This window comes from Erpetoichthys calabaricus, chromosome 9 (genome assembly GCF_900747795.2).
Source record: "Erpetoichthys calabaricus chromosome 9, fErpCal1.3, whole genome shotgun sequence".
NCBI classification, from domain to species: domain Eukaryota; kingdom Metazoa; phylum Chordata; class Cladistia; order Polypteriformes; family Polypteridae; genus Erpetoichthys; species Erpetoichthys calabaricus.
The window spans coordinates 166,078,791-166,100,497 of NC_041402.2; the positions used below are offsets into that span (position 1 = coordinate 166,078,791).

At 39.1% G+C, this 21,707-nt stretch overlaps 2 protein-coding genes across 3 annotated transcripts in view; one reads left to right on the top strand and one right to left on the bottom strand.

Moving 5' to 3' along the window:
• tbrg1 (transforming growth factor beta regulator 1) overlaps positions 1-1,347 on the top strand; it is a 36,683-nt gene extending 35,336 nt beyond the window's left edge. For both annotated transcript variants that reach the window (XM_028810375.2, XM_028810376.2), the window contains one exon: positions 25-1,347. In XM_028810375.2, coding sequence (XP_028666208.2) covers positions 25-116 — 92 coding nt within the window. In that variant the 3' untranslated portion in view covers positions 117-1,347. The remainder of the gene's footprint in view (positions 1-24) is intronic.
• On the bottom strand, positions 941-18,590 carry siae (sialic acid acetylesterase). The gene is made up of 10 exons (XM_051932265.1): positions 18,472-18,590; positions 13,502-13,663; positions 10,820-10,989; positions 10,251-10,389; positions 9,501-9,684; positions 4,466-4,569; positions 2,806-2,972; positions 2,515-2,642; positions 1,393-1,579; positions 941-1,183 (listed from the first exon to the last, which is right to left on the bottom strand). The coding sequence occupies exons 1-10, from the start codon at positions 18,536-18,538 to the stop codon at positions 941-943; spliced, it is 1,551 nt and encodes a 516-aa protein (XP_051788225.1). The 5' UTR covers positions 18,539-18,590.
• Between the last annotated feature and the right edge of the window lie 3,117 nt (positions 18,591-21,707).

Below are 21,707 nucleotides of genomic sequence, written 5' to 3' on the forward strand. Positions count from 1 at the left end.
GTGTATGTTGATCTGTTTTTCCAGGTAATCAGACTCAGTCTTCCATCACTCATCAGCGATTGCTTGGACAGCCCCTTCAAGCACCAGCCTCCTCCTCGCATTTCAGCAGCCCCTAACCCAAAAGGACCAGTGTATGCACACACTGGGTTCACTTTACAACATTTGGTGAAAGACAGCAATCATTCATTTGGCTGTATATCTATAAAAACTCTTATTACGTTTTAACTACATGGAGAACTGACTGATAAGAATAAACAATTGTTTGAGCAAAGGAATGAAAGTTACAGTAGCTATGCAAAGACCCTTTTATAGATGAGTTTTCTTTTGTTTAATATACTTTGTTAATCAATATGAATTAAGATTTATTGGAAATACTTCTTTCACAAGTATTTTGCATTCTAATACCATCCATCCATCCATCCATTTTCCAACCCGCTGAATCCGAACACAGGGTCACGGGGGTCTGCTGGAGCCAATCCCAGCCAACACAGGGCACAAGGCAGGAAACAATCCTGAGCAGGGTGCCAACCCACCGCAGGACACACACAAACACACCCACACACCAAGCATACACTAGGGCCAATTCAGAATTGCCAATCCACCTAACCCGCATGTCTTTGGACTGTGGGAGGAAACCGGAGCGCCCGGAGGAAACCCACGCAGACACGGGGAGAACATGCAAACTCCACGCAGGGAGGACCCGGGAAGCGAACCCAGGTCCCCAGATCACCCAACTGCGAGGCAGCAGCGCTACCCACTGCGCCACCGTGCCGCCCTTCTAATACCATTATGTCACATTAATTTTTCAGCAAATTTTAGAAGCTACTGCCATTCCAGCGTTCCAAGTAAATGAGCTGCAGTAGGAGAACAATACTTCTGTTTAACGATGTCCCAAAATGTAACTTCCTTCAAGCATGAATATGCATATAATATGGAAACCCTACCATTTTTTATATTTACGTACATGGTTGAAGATAAAGGGAGGCGCAGGCAATATGTCATCTGCACTATAGATTAAACATTTTTTAAAGCTGCAGGGCCAGTTGAACCAGGCATAGCGAAGCCCGATATCATTTGAGCAGGGGGCTAATAAACGAACAGAGTTACTTGAATGATCCACCACTTGAGCAGTTTCCCATGCCGCATACGCTGAGCTGCAGTCAGTCTTGTCAGTGCAACAAAACTTGAGAAAAAAGAGAAAAAATTAAATCAGAGAGAATTTTGGTGTATAGATATTTAAGACTTTATTACCCAACTATTTTCCCTCTTGTAACTTTGTCTATTAAGGTCAAACCACTAATATAAGCTGAATGATAATAAAATCTTGCTGGTTATAAATATTAGAAATATCTCATTATGCCATGTGAGAAGGTCCAAGTAAAAAACACAAACCTGAAATAAGTCGCCACTGAATCCTTTGTACAGTATTTCCTGAGAAAATGTCACATCAACAACTTTTTCAGTGTAATTAATTTTAGATGGAAATGGTCCTTGGAAAGAGACTTTTTCTCCATACACCACGGCACGAGCTCCAAGAGTCAAACGGAAAGCTACATCCTGTTTGTATCTGGGGTGAATGCTACAGTGGAAGATAACAAGTTACTTATTGATACAAAGTATAAAAGGTTTAATTTTTAATTTTTCTGGGGGGTAACATCTTACTAAAATAATCAGGAAAGTATCTGAGGAAACAGAAGGTTTCTAATATCTAAGATCCAGTAAATTGTATATGGTGCAGTATTTTGTAATGAACGTTAATTCCTTTATCATACAAATAATATTTTTCAACACTACTTAATACAATTTAGGACTTGGTGCAAGGAAGGAATCAGCCCTGGACAAGGTGCCAGTTCATTGCAGTAGCCACTCAAGCACATACACACCTACTTGTACTCATGCTGGGCCAGACTGGAATTGCTAGTTAAACTTATGCACACATTTATGGGGTTTTGGGAGGAAGACCCCTACAAAGTGGGAGAACATGCCAAGTTCACTTAGATAACAACTGGGAGTGCGATTCAATCCCAGGACACAATATTATTTGACTGTTCTAATTTCAGTTTTAACACTATTTAAAAAAAATTCTCTCCAAACTACTGGATTGCCTTGAACATTAATACTACTACTAATAATAATAATGATAATGAACATTACTTATGAAACATGAAAAATGGTACTGCATTGTGATTCTATGATATCAGGACCAAAGGAGTTCAAAGTATCAATACAGTAATCTGTCTTTTTTATATTTGAAAACTAGAGTGGCAACTTCATACCATAAGCTGGCACCATACTGGCAAAGAAAGTTATTTGAGCTTCAAGTGGACAATGTTGCACTTTCACAAAAACGAAAAATTGACTCTTATTGCAATAATAAACCTAACTGCACAGAAAATATTTATCCTAAAAAGACTAATGGTTCATTTTAATATTGGACAAAAACTGCAATATTAGACAAAAACACAGAAGAATGTAAAATAATAATTTTCAGTCACATTAATTGCTATGCTTTACCTGCCCCATGGTGATCTGTCATCTACAAGATCTAGGCTAACAGCCATGAATGTGTTCTTCATTCTAGCATTGGGAACAAACCCCATGTCAGCTGTCTGGTGCCATCTCAGTATCGGATAATCTTCACTCTTTGACAGATGCTCAGATGAGGAGATCTGTTGAGGAAGACAGAGACCTTAGGAAGTGGTTGATGTGGGCTTAACAGTCTCTCTGTACTTATGAGCCTTGCACATGTCTTGATCCCACTGATAATTGATCATTGTTGTAAACAAGGTGTAATGTAATGTTAACACATGCTTGTGTCAGTAAAACAGTAAAACTTTCCTGCACAAAGCCAAAAGGAAAATCTTCTGCAGTTTGTTTCATTGAACCTTGATGGAAACTCTCTCTCCAGTCATCTATCATAGCAGGAAATGTGCAGTTGTAGAAGTCCCGGTGATAATCTGTATTTGACTCCCCTAAAAAAAAAGATACACGTTTCATACTTATAGTAAGGCCAAATAATCATAATAATAACAATTAAAGATATCTGTTATACATCAATACCTGATAAATAGGAAAATACTAACAATAAATGTTGTGTACAGTATACATATAGTGACATGTTAAGAAGTGCAATGACTGAATTAACAGACATTTAACTTTTGGAAAAAGAAAATCTTTAAAGAGCATATATTAAGTTAAATAATGAACAGATAAATGGTGAGTAACAGAACATTCACTTCAGAAAACAGCCAAAGACAAGACTTAACAAATTTGAAGAATGATGTATAAAATTCAAACAAAAAAATCTTAACGAATGATATCTCATCCTCAGCTTTCTCTAACCAGTAGCTAAATATGCAGGGGCAGACCCAGGGCACATCAGCTGGATTATATCCTAGGAGCCTCCGGTAATTCCTCAGTATAAAATGGAATAACTCTAGGGACAGGGTGGCCTTGTCTATCCAGTTTGGCATGTTGCTACAAATGCCCTTAAAATATTAATTTTTAAAATAGCAATATACATTACAAAGTGAAATGAGATATTTTCTGGAATAAAACGGCACGTGTGTTTTCACAAGCAGCTGTCAAATTTGTTTTAGCCTCCTGACCCAGCAGCAGAATTACTATGAAATTAATTAAGTTTATAAATTATTTAAAACACTTAACATTAATGAAAGAAATTAAAATTTTTATTACATTTCTTAGTCTGGCCGTAATCAAAAAAATGAAAGCATATTTTGTTTTTTGCAGTTAATCCAGTAGAGCCCAGCCCAGATAAATGTGGTGGGTTGGTGTCAGGAAAGGCATCCGGCCATAAAAACCACTCCAAAACCTATACATGACTAAGACTTCAAATGTAGACCCAAGAGAGAAAGCTGGACATAGCAGAGATGATAATGTTGAGGTGGATGTGTGGAGTGACAAAAATGTATAAGATCAAAAATGACAGGATAAGGAAAAGAGCCAAAGTTATGGAAATCTTGAAGGAGATCCTATAAAAAAGGCCAATAGTATGGCCATGTTATGAGAAGTGCTAACAACTATGTAGGCAAGATGATGATGAGACTGGACATTGACGTAAGGAGAAGAGGGAGTAGACTAAAGCAGAGGTGGATGGATTGCATAACGATAAAGATCTGAGGGGGGAAAGGATTAAATGGAAATCAGTGTGAAGAAGTCTAGTCAAAAATAGCAACCCAATATGGAAATGGGAATAGCTAGGGAAGAAGAAGAAGAGAGGATAAAAAGTAGCTAAATGTATATAAATGTAAATAATGGCAATAACTATTTTTCTATATATGAAACTATGGTTCTGATCATTTTTTAAATATTTGTACTCTTATTTTAAATACAGAATGAACAAATCATCATCATTCTTGAAGACAAATACACAGTCACATTTTCTGTTGTTTTTAGAACTTTACAGTCATAAATAATGAAAAATAATAAAAATAAGGCAGCTAACCTTGATACCATATTACTCCTTTGATGGTCATGTTAAGCAAAGGATGTATCATTGCATTCCACAAAACTGAGGACTGAAGAGGTGCTGCTTCTACTTTAGGTAACCTGCAAAAGAGAATATTTATTAAATATCCTCTCAAAAATCATGTTAAGAATATATATTGCCTTGTAAAAATGGCAAATTCTTTAAAACAAATACAGTGCGGGCAGAAGAAAACTCTTCCCTACAAATAGTACAGAAGCAGAAACCGGAAAATTTACTGCCTTTGGGGAGTGGGGTCTTTTAAAGTGGCTAAATGTTAGGGCATTTGCCTAAAGACAATAAAAAAAACAGTAATGTGCATAAAACTTACTATTAAGAAGTGACTGGGTTACGAGGGGAATTGCAACAGGAGTAGAAAGTTAAAAGGTCACTGGACAACTCCACGAAGAACAGGCCCACATACTACCTAGTAATCTGATCTCACGTAAACCCACAACTCTACCATAGCAGAATGAACTCCACATGATATCCTCATGACAGGTTTGTGTGGCTTTGTATGTGACTTGTCTGTCCCATTCCAGACTTAATCCTACAACCTCACGCTTCCATGCCACAAAATAGTAAAACAACTCATCCTGTGCTTCCCACCTCTGCTCTTGGTGAGCCCAGGATATTCATGTTTCAATATCTATAATGGAATAGCCAATATAACAATATTATAAAGGAAGAAAAAAATATTCACAGCTGATTCCACAATGTAGGCAAGTGTAATCATTACTTTATATCATTCCTGGCAAAGAGAAGGATGACAGATAAATGATACCACTAGAGCTCAGCTTACACTTTGGGGCCACATCTGCAACATGGAAGCAAAAATTACTTTTTTCAACGTGATCTCTGATGTGGAAATGGAGACATCTTGGAGGACAAAGCAAAATAAAGTCTAAATAATGTACTGGTTTACTGCATTTTATATTTTCTTCAATTTTTAAATTTGAAAGAATTTTTAAGACCTTAATGGATCATATATACATACAAAAAGGTCACATTACTTTTTGGATTTAAGTAGCCATTAAAATATAATTATACTGTACCCTGTATTACACTTGGCACAACTCTAACAGCTCTGTTCGCTCGCTATCAGTCAATGGATAGATTCCAACACAGTCACAACTCTGGACCCGAGATTTATTTATAGTTATAGCAATTATTGGAAATTGTCATCTATGCAGGATGAATGGTATTCTAGTTGTAGCTAAAATAATACACGAAAGGAATACGACTTCTCCTGCATGATCACCAGTCATGGTTTTGCCAGCATTTGAATGTTTATGCAGTTTTACAATTTGTAAGCATGTGCCATTACATAGGCTTCATTTGTTGACTACTTACATGCATACAAGGTATTTTGTTTGATGTATGAGTGTTAAATGGGTTGTACTGACATGAGAGTATAATCGTTGTATTCTAATAAAGACAAAAAAATGATATATACAGTGGGGCAAAAAAGTATTTAGTCAGCCACCAATTGTGCAAGTTCTCCCACTTAAAAAGATGAGAGAGGCCTGTCATTTTCATCATAGGTATGCCTCAACTATGAGAGACAAAATGAGAAAAAAAAAAATCAAGAAAATCACATTGTCTGATTTTTAAAGAATTTATTTGCAAATTATGGTGGAAAATAATTATTTGGTCACCTACAAACAAGCAAGATTTCTGGCTCTCACAGACCTGTAACTTCTTCTGTAAGAGGCTCCTCTGTCCTCCACTCATTACCTGTATTAATGGCACCTGTTTGAACTCGTTATCAATATAAAAGACACCTGTCCACAACCTCAAACATTCACACTCCAAACTCCACTATGGCCAGGACCAAAGAGCTGTCAAAGGACACCAGAAACAAAATTTTAGACCTGCACCAGGCTGGGAAGACTGAATCTGCAATAGGTAAGCAGCTTGGCGTGAAGAAATCAACTGTGGTAGCAATTATTAGAAAATGGAAGACATACAAGACCACTGATAATCTCCCTCGATCTGGGGCTCCATGCAAGATCTCACCCCGTGGAGTCAAAATGATCACAAGAACGGTGAGCAAAAATCCCAGAACCACATGGGGGGACCTAGTGAATGACTTGCAGAGAGCTGGGACCAAAGTAACAAAGGCTACCATTAGTAACACACTACACCGCCAGGGACTCAAATCCTGCAGTGCCAGACGTGTCCCCCTGCTTAAGCCAGGCCCGTCTGAAGTTTGCTAGAGAGAATTTGGATGATCCAGAAAAGGATTAGGAGAATGTCATAGGGTCAGATGAAACCAAAATAGAACTTTTTGTAAAAACTCTACTCGTCGTGTTGGGAGGAGAAAGAATGCTGAGTTGCATCCAAAGAACACCATACCTACTGTAAAGCATGGGGGTGGAAACATCACGCTTTGGGGCTGTTTTTCTGCAAAGGGACCAGGACGACTGATCCGTGTAAAGGAAAGAATGAATGGGGCCATGTATCGTCAGATTTTGAGTGAAAACCTCCTTCCATCAGCAAGGGCACTGAAGATGAAACGTGGCTGGGTCTTTCAGCATGACAATGATCCCAAACACACCACCCGGGTAACGAAGGAGTGGCTTCGTAAGAAGCATTTCAAGGTCCTGGAGTGGCCTAGCCAGTCTCCAGATCTCAACCCCATAGAAAATCTTTGGAGGGAGTTGAAAGTCCGTGTTGCCCAGCAACAGCCCCAAAACATCACTGCTCTAGAGGAGATCTGCATGGAGGAATGGGCCAAAATACCAGCAACAGTGTGTGAAAACCTTGTGAAGACTTACAGAAAACGTTTGACCTCTGTCATTGCCAACAAAGGGTATATAACAAAGTATTGAGATGAACTTTTGTTATTGACCAAATACTTTTTTTCCACCATAATTTGCAAATAAATTCTTCAAAAATCAGACAATGTGATTTTCTGGATTTTTTTTTTCTCATTTTGTCTCTCATAGTTGAGGTATACCTATGATGAAAATGACAGGCCTCTCTCATCTTTTTAAGTGGGAGAACTTGCACAATTGGTGGCTGACTAAATACTTTTTGCCCCACTGTAGATCTATACTATATGACGAATATACATCTGTATTTACAGTACACACACTTTTTAGATATACAATATATACATACAATATATATACATACATACACAGACAGTGCCCTCCATAATGTTCGGGACATATTGTTCCTTGATTTTACCCCTCTGCTCCACAATTTAAAATTACATATCAAACAATTCATGTGTGATTAAAGTGCACATTGCAAACTTTCTGATGGTTCTTCTCTCTCTCTCGCTGCGGGATTGTGGGAATCGTCTCCCATTCTCGGTCTCAGTCGGCGTGCCTCACTCATATAGTCAATATCCGTACAAGTGTGTATGGTTCACTAAAGCATTACGACCACGTGTGTGTGCTGTAACATGCGAGTCCCTGTCTTGTAACCCAAAACATGAGGCTGAGTCTCAGTACTTTAGCAAAACCAGCTTTATTCAGCTTGAAACAGAAACAGCATGGTTATGTATTGTAGTGGGATCTGCCACTCCTCTATACACAGCACTCGGGCAGAGGCAGGGTCATGGCCAGGTTAGTGGCCAAGTAATACTGTTCCCTGCATTTATAATGTTCATTATATCACCTATCAACGGCAGGCGCTTATAGCATGTCCACAGTCTTTTTGGATTTGCTTTTACGGTGAAGCGCTGGGAGCCTGCGGTTGCTTCGGGACGCTCTTCCGCGTGTCGCCCTGTTGGGTGGAATCCCAAAAGAGTTTAGAAACCTTACAGTGCGTAAAGCGTTTTTTTTTATTTTGTGTCCAAGTGTAGTGACTCTTCAGGCAAAAGCAACTGTCACTGGAGAGGTTACTTGTTAAAGTCGCAAAAAAAGAAAAAGATTCCAGTGAGCCAACAGATAGCAGGGATTCCATTAGTTAAAGTGAAAGTCGTTATACACAATAACCCTCCTCCTCCTCCTCTCTCGTCTCCCTCACACCAGCCACGATTCATTTCAAAGGTAAAGTGCAGGTTAATTTGTTTTATGTATTTTTACTTTAGACTTTGTATTAATCATTTTTATATGAATAGTTTCGGGTTGTGAAATGAATAATCTGAATTTCCATTATTTCTTATGGGGAAATTCACTTTGATATACGAGTGCTTTGGATTACAAGCATGTTATCGGAACGAATTATGCTCGCAATCCAAGGTTCCACTGTACGTTGTTGCATATCCCTTGCAGGCGATGACAGCTTGAAGTCTGTGATTCTTTGACATTACCAGGTGCTAAGAATCATCTCTGGGGATGCTCTGCCAAGCCTCTAATGTAGTCACCTTTAGCTCCTGCTTGTTTCTGGGGCTTGTCCCATTAGGTTTTCTCTTTAGCATATGGAAGGCATGCTCAATTAGATTTAAGTCAGGTTACTGGCTTGGCCATTCCAGAATTTCTAAGTCTTTGGCTTTGAAAAACTCCTGTGTTGCCTTCACAGTATGTTTGGGGTCTTTATCTTGATGTAGAATGAAGCACCGTCCATTGAATTTGGAGACATTTACTGGAACTTGAGCAGATAAGACCTTCAAATTCATTGTGTGACTGTTGTCAGAAGTTACATCATCAATGAAGATAGTGTGCCAATACCTGTAGCAGCCATATATGCACAAGCCATAATACCCCCACCACCATTAACAGAGAAGGCGGTATGCTTTGGATCTTGGGCAGTTCATTTTTGTCTATACACTTTGCTCTTGCCATCACTCTGATACGGGATTATCATTGTCTCGTCTCCCTGCACGACCTTTTTCCAGAACTTTACAGGCTCCTTTAAGTGCTTTTTCGCAAACTGTAATCTGGCCATAGTGTTTTTGTATCTAACTAGTGGTTTGCATCTTGCAGTGTGGCCTCTGTATTTCTGTTCATGAAGTCCTGCAAATAGTCGGTAAATCAAGGGAAAATGTGCCTTTGTCCCAAACATTATGGAGGGCTCTGTACATACACTATATAAATAGATTTTAAGTCAAGTCAGTCACCTAGATAAAGACCTTGCAGGTATGCACTTCTGAAGGACTCTTGGTGAAGACCACGTCTCAATTATTGTACCACCCCAGCAGGACTCCACTAGCCCAATTGGATACTTCAGTTTTGCATAAAGGTAGCGTCCAAAGAGCCAACAAACTGCTGAGAAGTACGTAAAATTTCCAGCACCTAGCACCTCTGAAAGTACAAGTGGCAGACATGGTTTTTTTTTTTTTTTTTTTACAGGATATGCAAAAATCAATAAGAAAAACGGATACATTAAACATATTAATATTTGGTATTGACAAACATGGATTAATTCAGGTTTTCAGATATCAGAGAGCACTGTACTCTCTTGTTTTGAAATACTTTTCTAAGCCTTTGTTTGTTCTGGGAAGCAAATTTACCAGTTTAAATAAATATGACCTATAGTAATAAACCCAGCAATACGAGAGACTTAACAGGAATTCAAAGTTTAACTGAATCAGAGTTTATGTCTGCAACTAATCAATTTCCATAATACTGAAAGATAATAATGTTCACCAGTATCCCTTCCAGTTGTCTAAAAAAAATACAGTTTATACAGCGTATCATCCTAAAGACAAGCCAGTCGTTTATACATAAGTTAATGATTTTTTGCAAAATTGAGTCACCCAAAAAACAAATGATTTTAAAACTATTAAGATATAAAACAAATTAAAGAGCTTGTGCAATAAGAATAATGCGCAATTTACAGAGCCATATTTTAGAATGAAACAGATTACCTGCTGATGGGACAGACCAGGGTAATAGAACTCTAGGCAGATCGTACAGTTCAGTCTCACTCTGCTCCAGGGCAGCAGAAAAAACCCGCACATCATGAAACTTTACTGCTTGGGAAAGCTCTTCTGAACTGTTTATTACCTGAAAAAGGGTGACAAAGTGATGGGTCGATCTATATTAAAACGTATATTAAAATTCTAGACAGGGAATTATGCAATATATTAGACAACTACACAATTATATGCATATTACCACCCAACACCATTCAAAATGTGAAAATCAAGAATATTTTAAATTTTACACATTTTTGTATCTAAAAGTTAAATTGTATAAACTATTTTCCATCAATCATTCATCAATGTTCAATTCAGCTTTCTACACTACAGATGTGCATGGACTTGGTGTGCGTCAAAACTGTGCTCGTTAAAACTTTAAAAAGTTTAACACCATGTGAATTGCTGGTCCACTTCAGGTCTCTCGTGCCTTTGCTCATAATTATACTATTTAACCTAAAATGCACAAAACACTGTAGCAAAAAATGGTAAGAAAGTCACCATATCTATCAGCTCACCTGAGACAGTGTCATTTCCATGTTGCTTTGCCCACCACATAGCCACACATCTCCAAATAAAATGTCAGTTATTTTGCGGACAGTCACATTTCCATTAGTGTTCTCCTGCCGTGCAGCTAGAGTAAAGGGGCCACCTGGCTTCATGGGAGGAAGAACTGCTTTCCATTTCCCTGTCAGATTCAAACAACATGAAAGTGCACTGATAGAGCGGTCACTTACTTGTAATATTAATCTTGTGTGTACAAGACTCAACTACAATGGCGTCCAAACACCCAATAGCAATAACCGATTCATAGTAACATGCCATAGTAATCTGGCTTTATGTGAAAAGACAAAATCAATTTTTATTTTACACTGCATTTATGTTTTTAGTATTGAAAACAATGGCTAACAACATGACCGACTCCCTCATAGTTTTGTTTTGATTCACAAGTCTGAGTCGCCATTTGTAATGTCATTTGTATTTTCATTGATTTCTAATTTATATTGAGGTGAGGTGACTGTTAATTGGCTCTTCATGCCATACAAATAATTAATCATTAAATACCTCCTAACACATTTTCATTAAAATGAAAAACTAAAGAAAAAGAAATCGGTAGAAATCATCAATAAAATACAACACAACTGCTAAGCTCAATTTCTGTCTCAGCTAACTATATTTAATTGTACAGAATGAAGTAAGGGGTCAGAGTTATATCACAACTTGGCAAAACTAGATAACAAACCTAACTCTGAATTCTTCCACTAGTAGCTATCAGTGGAAGGCACTATGTATGAAATTGTCTCAACTGCTAAACTAATGAATCTCAGGTTTCCTCAAACACATGAAAATAACACTGTACTAAATGAGAAAAATCTCTATACACCTCAGCAGATCTGGGTATTCTGCTGTGAGCAAATAACATTTTGTTTGGTAAGACAATAGTTCATGGCCATGGACGACCTGTTCTGCTACAGGCATTAAATGCTGTTTGACAACAATGCCGACTGCCTGGCTAGACAATTATGGACGAAAGAGAGGTGTTTGTTAATTTGAGACTATGGAAGTCCTCTTGGACCTAGACCATTCACCCTTTGCAGCAACACAGTGTGGAACATCTTCAAAGAGTGAAGAATCACTGTAGTTTTTGCATAGATGCGATTCCTGTGCAAGTTTGTATGTTCTATCCATGTGTGAGTGTGGTTCCTCTAGGTCCAAACTTATGCATGTTAAATGGACTGATGATGCAAAACTAGTATTAGTGTGTGTGTTCATTCTGTGATGGAATGGTGCCCCATCCAGAGATTGTTCCTGCCTTATGCTTGATGCTTGCTTGAAATGGCTGCAGCTTTCCTGTGACCCTGTTCTGGATAAGTGGGTCTGAAGATGGATGGATGTACAACATATTTTCCTAAATGTTATTTTCCTTTTCTTAATGGCATGCTGTAATGGCTTAAAGAATTGTATATTTTGTATCTCTTTTTTTTGTTGTTTATACTTTTATTTACTTCACCCTATCTGCCTGAACATATAAGTGCCAAAACAATATTTTGGGCATTATTAATTAAAGATTGATTTCAAAAATTAACACATCATAAACATAAAAGCAAATAACCAAGTCTTCCCATTAATATATATATATATATATATATATATATATATATTTAAAACACTTCTCTATGTGTTGTTTGCTTCCCCTTCAGAAGCTATGCAAACTGACCTTCCATTCTGCTTCCAGATCAACAGATTGCATCACATCCTTATATGCAGACTGATGACTAAGGTTTGCAAAGATTTCAAAGGTTTTTGGTCAGTCAGAGGCTAAATTATCAACTCTCCTCAGCCACCAGAAGATTGTTTAAACCCCAGCACAGCCAATAATGGCACTGGACATCAATCCAAGGAACTTTCAAAGTGTATCAATGGTTAATAGTGCTTATTGTTTTCTGAGAGTAACAATTTGGCGGTGGTAGTTTCTGAAAGAAAATAACTATGAGGCATTTTAACTAGTAGAAGTGCTGGAGATGATACATGAGGAGCAAGGAGATTCCCCTCTACTCGTATCATGCTGTTCTGAGGAGATCTGTGCTTTTTCCGGGGACCCTTGTTTCCAAATATTACTAACTGGCTATCTAAACTTTACTTTTACAGTGGAAGAATAACAGAAATGCTTTTTATTTATAATGAAATCTTTTCACTTTTTATATTATTATCTTGTTTTGTATTTAGAGCTGATGCCCATTAATTGTACTGTTTATGTGCAAGGAAATGCAGAGTATTTTGCTTTTACTCAGCAATGCCTTTTGTTTAAAGGAATGTCATTTCATCTTTTTTATTTTACTGGTGCAAAAAGCTGCATAATATTTTTAACAAACACAACAGAGACTTATGGTAATTGTGATCAAAGAGGGTTGTGTGCATTTTTTTTTTAACAGTATGTTCTGGTTGTTTTTGATTTTTTATTTTTGTATTTCTTCTTTCATATTTGTTATATGTTATAGTGTGTAGTACTGTTAATGACTCTCATGACTGGAAAGCTGATTTTACATTGAATCAGAAGACAAAGCATGTAATAACTTTGTGAAATATTACTGCTTTACAGAACAATACCAAGGTATGCACATATGCATTTTTAGTACTTATGTTTGAAAGGAAACAAATTCCAGATGGTAAAAAAGCAAAAACACATATTATATTCTTACCATCAACCACCTGTGCAATCTGTGAAATATTTATAACATTTCCTAGCAAAGTGAGTGTGACATTAGCTCCATTAGATCCATAGCCCCAGATGACAGCCCCAGCAGGTTCTCTCTGTAGGACCATATAATCTCCATAATAGGAAGCAAAGTCAAACTTCTGTTCTAAAAGTGCAAAAGAAAAGATGTGAGTTAGCACAGTAATATAAAAAGAGCAAGCTGAGGGAAGTTAAATGTTTGTTCACCATTTTGTGATAAACTGTTAAACTATATATTCACTTTAATTTTAAATGTAAGCATGACTCGATTTGTTAAATATCTGCGACTTTTAGAACTCTGTGATTCAGAAAAGCTTACCTTCATGTAAAGAAATTCAAGAAAGAATAAAAAACAATTTAACTAGATAATGATAATTAACTGGTAAACTCAAGGAGTTATGGATGGAAAGCTCCTGGTGGGTGCTGCACTCACACTCTAGTACCTTTTCATCAACAGCCATACGTGAAAGCATCCAGGAACAAATCAAAATATTTATTAATAAACAAACAAACAAACATGACCAACAAGTAGTCCTGGCAGCTAAGAGATGACGCCTGATGGGCATGCCTCATGTATTCTCATTCTGACAAGTACCTTCCACTGTAGTTTGGAGTGTACAAATTTTTTTACCCAAATGCAAATTTTGTAATATCCCCTAAGGCTTTTAGAAAATGTTATGATAAAAATGTGCCTTTTCAGACTGGAAAATGCTGAAATCTTGATGTCTGTTAATGATTAGATTTCCCAGACAAACATACAGTGCATCCGGAAAGTATTCACAGCGCACAACTTTTTGCACATTTTGTTATGTTACAGCCTTATTCCAAAATGGATTAAATTCATTTTTTTTCCTCAGAATTCTACACACAACACCCCATAATGACAACATGAAAAAAGTTTGAGATTCTGTGCAAATTTAATAAAAATAAAAAAATTGAGAAAGCACATGTACATAAGTATTCACAGCCTTTGCCATGAAGCTCAAAATTGAGCTCAGGTGCATCCTGTTTCCCCTGATCATCCTTGAGATGTTTCTGCAGCTTAATTGGAGTCCACATGTTCTAAATTCAGTTGATTGGACATGATTTGGAAAGGCACACACCTGTCTATATAAGGTCCCACAGTTAACAGTTCATGTCAGAGCACAAACCAAGCATGAAGTCAAAGGAATTGTCTGTAGACCTCCGAGACAGGATTGTCTCGAGGCACAAATCTGGGGAAAGTTGCAGAAAAATTTCTGCTGCTTTGAAGGTCTCAATGAGCACAGTGGCCTCCATCATCTGTAACTGAAAGAAGTTCAAAACCACCAGGACTCTTCCTAGAGCTGGCCGGCCATCTAAATTGAGCGATCAGGGGATAAGGACCTTAGTCAAGGAGGTGACCAAGAACCCAATGGTCACTCTGTCAGAGCTCTAGAGGTCCTCTGTGGAGAGAGGAGAACCTTCCAGAAGGACAACCATCTCTGCAGCAATCCACCAATCAGGCCTGTATAGTAGAGTGGCCAGACAGAAAGCATTACTTAGTAAAAGGCACATGGCAGCCCACCTGGTGTTTGCCAAAAGGCACCTGAAGGACTCTCAGACCATGAGAAAGAAAATTCTCTGGTCTGATGAAACAAAGACTGAATTCTTTGGTGTGAATGCCAGGCGTCACGTTTGGAGGAAACCAGGCACCGCTCATCACCAGGCCAATACCATCCCTACAGTGAAGCGTGGTGGAGGCAGCATCATGCTGTGGGGATGTTTTTCACCGGCAGGGACTGGGAGACTAGTGAGGATAAAGGGAAAGATGACTGCAGCAATGTACAGAGACATCCTGGATGAAAACCTGCTCCAGAGCGTTCTTGACCTTCAGACTGGGGCGACGGTTCATCTTTCAGCAGGACAACGACCCTAAGCACACGGCCAAGATATCAAAGGAGACAACTCTGTGAATGTCCTTGAGTGGCCCAGCCAGAGCCCACACTTGAATCCGATTGAACATCTCTGGAGAGATCTTAAAATGGCTGTGCACCAACGCTTCCCATCCAACCTGATGGAGCTTGAGAGGTGCTGCAAAGAGGAATGGGCGAAACTGGCCAAGGATAGGTGTGCCAAGCTTGTGGCATCATATTTAAAAAGAATTGAGGCTGTAATTGCTGCCAAAGGTGCATTGACAAAGTATTGAGCAAAGGCTGTGAATACTTATGTACATGTGATTTCTCAGTTTTTTTATTTTTAATAAATTTGCAAAAAACCACAAGTAAACTTTTTCCACATTGTCATTATGGGGTGTTGTGTGTAGAATTCTGAGGGAAAAAATGAATTTAATCCATTTTGGAATAAGGCTGTAACATAACAAAAATGTGGAAAAAGTGATGCGCTGTGAATACTTTCCGGATGCACTGAATATGGAAAAAATACTATTTGAATCCTTGCTTGTTCTGTGTGCAAGTTATTAATGTTTTTCACAACATTTATTTCTTGATTCCTCAAAGTACTCTCAGTTCTCAAACAGTGTCTGTTTTGGATTACTTCTGCAGTGGAAGTGAAACTTGGATTTAAACTTTGATAAGGACCGGGGAAAGGATGTGTCACCATTGTCACAAGTTATGGCCACATTCCAAATAGCTTGAATGCCCATTAAAACCCATTTACACTACCTCAGTCAGTGTCAGTACAGTCAATTTAAAAAATCTTAAGATGTGCATCCCTCTCTCTCTCTCCCCCTCACTCACTCACATAGCCCCCCTTTCCCTTCACTCACCATTCAGGAAGCCCCTTTGAACAATTTGAGTAACTACTGTAATTAATGTACAGGATCAAGTTGTGCAATTAAAGTGATACTTCGAGGAGTACCAGTAATATTGTCTGGTGCACAGAATTACATTTTCTCTTACATGTCCAATCAATGGTGGCACAATAGCCTTGCAAGAAGAAGTAGGGGGTTGAAGTCCAGGGTTCTCCCTGTATAGAGTTTGCATGTTCTGACCAAGTCCATGTGGTGCTCCTTCAGGTGCTCCTATTTCTGGATGCAGAATGACAATGTAAAATTGACCCCTGATGTATGAGAGTTTACTCTGCAATGGGCTGGTACCCTGTCCAGGGATTGTTCTTGCCTTGGGTGAGGCTCCAGGCTTCCCTGTTACTCTTTTCTGGATAAATGAGTTTAGAAAATGGATTGATGGATGAATGTCCATGCAATCTCATGGCTTAAAGCAACCCCAACTTTGATTCTGATACATGAAGAGAGATTTTATAACACATAGATATACTGTATGTTCATTGACTGTTCAACAACCTTGCAACTTGTCCTTGAATCTACTGGTGCTAATGGTCCTGCACTGTTTGTCAGACAAAAGCAAATGACTGTGCAGAATGACCGAGGAACTAACCACCTTTCGCAGTGCTTTACGTTCTAGAGCTGAACAGCTGCCAGTCCTGCAGAAGTTTGTCAGAACACAAGGAGAAATGCAAGTCATCCACAGATGTCTGAGGAAGTAGAGGTGCTGAAAAGCCTTTCTGACAAAAGAGGAGACTGAAGTGGGCACAACAGTTATCAGCAGTAATCACTTCAAGAATTTTGAAACTGGTCACCGTTTCAACTGCACGCCCTCTCTGTTCAAGTGCTTTGAACTGAACAAGAGTTTACAAATTATTTGTTTATGGTCTTTACTTTTCTGGAATGTATTCCTGTTTACCGCTTCATGTTATAATACTATATAGAACTTTGTATTTCATTTCTTTAGTTTTATTTAGGCTTTATTGGTTTAATACCGATTTCTATCCAGTGTTATTCATTGTGATTTTTCTGTGTTTTTGTTCCTGTTGAACCTTTTTGAATATTTGAGAACTGAGAGATGCTACACCTCATAAAAAATGTATTAAATTTTGATTGAGTATTAATTGTGTGACTTTGGACAGCCACTGGACAAGCAGCAATTACAACTGTGCTATCCCAAATACAATTATATCCTGATTAACACTGATTTACCAACACACAAAATAAATAAATATATTGAAGAAAGAAAAAAAAAAAAAAAAAAAGTTACAGAATTTGCAAAGTAGCTGTCCTGTTGGAAAGACACCTAAACTGCAGAAAAAACATCCAGTTCATTTATTCCACCCAGAAAATCAGAGTGAATAGTGACTATGGCCTAAAGGAAATGGTGCATACTCAAACTGATATTAAAGCATCTATATATTATTTTGTTTTCACATGGTTTGTAAATCTGCGGTGGGCTGGTGCCCTACCCGGGGTTTGTTTCTTGCCTTGCGTCCTGTGTTGGCTGGGATTGGCTCCAGCAGACCCCCGTGACCCTGTAGTTAGGATATACTGTACTGTATAGCGGGTTGGATAATGGATGGATGGTTTGTAAATGTAATTCGCAAATGCCACTAAATCCAAACCCCGTACGCATCGATGTGCCCGCGTCCTGTCCGGGCGAAGTCTGTTTTTCAGCCTATCCTCTCCAATGCACACAATAAACCTACCACACTTGATTCTGTTAAACGTGCATGTTTGCCAGGCCACTAAAGCACTTCTAATGTAACTTACATGTCAGCAAGAAAGCGTCCCATCTTCTTTTCCACCCCTCGCGGAGCCAACACTGCAAACTGTAGACCACTGAGGAAGCCAGTGGGCGACACTGGCTTAGGGGTATCACTTCTGCAACTGGTAAAGCTTTAACTATTCATCTGGTACGAAACCCGCCTAATCAATTAGGGAGTATTAAAGACAATTCAAACAACATCGGACATTCACAAGTGAAACCATAAATATGAACGCAGCATACAAAACATTGCACAATATTATATCAGCTTAAACTGACAAAGCAGTAAGTAACAAAGTACGGTCTCATTGGTGCTGCAAACAATTCCGAACCTGAAAAGAAACAAGTACCCCAAAACTGTGTTTTTATCCGCATAGACTATTTGGCAGGTGTCACATCTTACCAAAAGAGTGCCTTATTGAGACTGCCAATGTGCAAATTATGCACAAACATCGCCAAACCAGATCCATTCCTACCGGTACTCAGCCAGAATCCAGCAGCAGCGCGAACCCGGAAGCTTTGAACGCGGCACCTGATAAATACGAGACACAACTGGATAAACATTGGGCAGATTGGAGTGGGCGTGACGTCGTCAGAATGACGTTGTGGTATATTGTGAATTAAGGTTTTAAATAAAGTTGTTATAAACCAGATAACCAATGTAAATATATGAATAAATAAGGGGTGTGGATAGTAACGGAGAGTAATTGAGACGGGTGTTTGTAAAGTTCTGTTTCGTGTGCTCAAATAAATGAAACGCCTTTCTGAGTTAACCATCTGCCTTGGAGTGAATCATTTACGGAAGCTTCCAAAGCGAATAAAGAATACTACAGACCTAACCGTGTTAAATGAGGCGTATGACAGAAAAGCGGAAAACGAGCGCCCTTATTCTGCTGAAGTGGGTCTATTTTATTTCAGTCAGTCATTTTCTAACCCACCTAGTCATGAACAGGGTCGCGGGGGTCTGCTGGAGCCTATCTCAGCGAGCATTCGGTCACACTTACTCAGATAATTTATACATCTTTAGAACAAAGCGAAAATATTTGCAAAACGTCTTTCGGCATTTAAGAAAAATGTCTATGTCGCTATCTCCTCTGGTGATTCACAGCAAGTATTTCCCAACTTTAATTAAATAAATATCCACCGTAACAAATGGATAAGTATCTGTACGTTTTTGTGTTTGTTATGTTGCTGTGCCTCTACCATTCGAAAAGAAAACATTTTTAGTAATAAAATGCATTGCTTTTGTCATTTCAATTGGCGGTTCATCAAAAACATTAAAACACTGCATTTGCCAATCCCATACCAAATGACATGTAACAGATACATATTGTGCCGTGTATTGCCACTTCATGGGTTGTAGAGAGTGGAAGCAGTGTTGGGGTGGAGTCTTGGTTTTTTAAGGGCTTGGGGCACCTCCTTAGAGAGAGTTGAGTGACAGGGATCAGGGTTAATTAATGGTGCGTGGAGAATGGGGGGTGGTCGGAAGTGGTAGTTGTTGCTGGGGCGAAAGGAAGAGAGCATCAAGTGCAGAAGAGAGCGAATAGCTAAAGAGATGGCAAGAGGTAGATAGGACGAAAGCGGGTTATTTTTGTTATTTTGGAGGTATCCCCGTGACCCAGACAACGAGCGGCGGTAGGGCACCACGGTATACTCAATAAAAAGCCAGTCGGCATTTGGAAGACTCCTCCGGACAAGCGACTCCTGAGTGTGTTTTATTTGACGGGACGTCACAATATGCATTGCATGGTGCTCTGTAAGCTGTAACGCTGAGGTGTACGTACATTGATTACTTAGAGCTAGTATTAGTGCACTGTATCTGTTCTATCTGTGTCTTATTCCATCCATTCCTGGGTTAGATGGAAAAAGGCTGTATCCAGTGTGGTGCAGCGCGTGCAAGCACTGCTTTCTTAACAGCTTCACTCAAATCACAACCAGTCAAAAAAATGACGATCCTCTCTGCAGGACGCAGATGGCTGCCTTTAAGTATATAACGAGTATATTATCCTATACCTATACAGTGCATCCGGAAAGTATTCACAGCACATCACTTTTTCCACATTTTGTTATGTTACAGCCTTATTCCAAAATGGATTAAATTCATTTTTTCCCTCAGAATTCTACACACAACACCCCATAATGACAACGTGACAAAAGTTTACTTGAGGTTTTTGCAAATTTATTAAAAATAAAAAAACTGGGAAATCACATGTACATAAGTATTCACGGCCTTAGCTCAATACTTTGTCGATGCACCTTTGGCAGCAATTACAGCCTCAAGTCTTTTTGAATATGATGCCACAAGCTTGGCACACCTATCCTTGGCCAGTTTCGCCCATTCCTCTTTGCAGAACCTCTCAAGCTCCATCAGGTTGGATGGGAAGCATCAGTGCACAGCCATTTTAAGATCTCTCTAGAGATGTTCAATCGGATTCAAGTCTGGGCTCTGGCTGGGCCACTCAAGGACATTCAGAGTTGTCCTGAAGCCACTCCTTTGATATTTGGCTGTGTGCTTAGGGTCGTTGTCCTGCTGAAAGATGAACCGTTACCCCAGTCTGAGGTCAAGAGCGCTCTGGAGCAGGTTTTCATCCAGGATGTCTCTGTACATTGCTGCAGTCGTCTTTCCCTTTATCCTGACTAGTCTCCCAGTCCCTGCCACTGAAAAACATCCCCACAGTATGATGCTGCCACCACCATGCTTCACTGTAGGGATAGTATTGGCCTGGTGATGAGCGGTGCCTAGTTTCCTCCAAACGTGACGCCTGGCATTCACACCAAAGAGTTCAATCTTTGTCTCATCAGACCAGAGAATTTTCTTTCTCATGGTCTGAGAGTCCTTCAGGTGCCTTTTGGCAAACTCCAGGTGGGCTGCAATGTGCCTTTTACTAAGGAGTGGCTTCCGTCTGGCCACTCTACCATACAGGCCTGATTGGTGGATTGCTGCAGAGATGGTTGTCCTTCTGAAAGGTTCTCCTCTCTCCACAGAGGACCTCTGGAGCTCTGACAGAGTGACCATCGGGTTCTTAGTCACCTCCCTGACTAAGGCCCTTCTCCCCCGATCGCTCAGTTTAGATGGCCAGCCAGCTCTAGGAAGAGTCCTGGTGGTTTCGAACTTCTTCCACTTACGGATGATGGAGGCCACTGTGCTCATTGGGACCTTCAAAGCAGCAGAAATTTTTCTGTAACCTTCCCCAGATTTTGTGGCCCAAGACAATCCTCTCTCAGAGGTCTACAGACAATTCCTTCGACTTCATGCTTGGTTTGTGCTCTGACATGAACTGTCAACTGTGGGACCTTATATAAACAGGTGTGTGCTTTCCAAATCATGTCCAGTCAACTGAATTTACCACAGGTGGACTCCAGTTAAGCTGCATAAACATCTCAAGGATGATCAGGTGAAACAGGATGCACCTGAGCTCAATTTTGAGCTTCATGGCAAAGGCTGTGAATACTTATGTACATGTGCTTTCTCAATTTTTTTATTTTTAATAAATTTGCTAAAACCTTTTTTCACATTGTCATTATGGGGTGTTGTTTTTAGAATTCTGAGGAAAAAAATGAATTTAATCCGTTTTGGAATAAGGCTGCAACATAACAAAATGTGGAAAAAGTGATGCACTGTGAATACTTTCCAGATGC

Coding starts and splice junctions, on each gene's coding strand:
- siae (XM_051932265.1), bottom strand. CDS start 18,538: ATGGATCTGGTTTGGCGATGTTTGTGCATAATTTGCACATTGGCAGTC. Junction 10,990..13,501: donor GATTGCACAGGTGGTTGATG/GTAAGAATATAA, acceptor TGAATCTGACAG/GGAAATGGAAAGCAGTTCTT. Junction 2,643..2,805: donor TTTTACTGACACAAGCATGT/GTTAACATTACA, acceptor CATCTGTCAAAG/AGTGAAGATTATCCGATACT.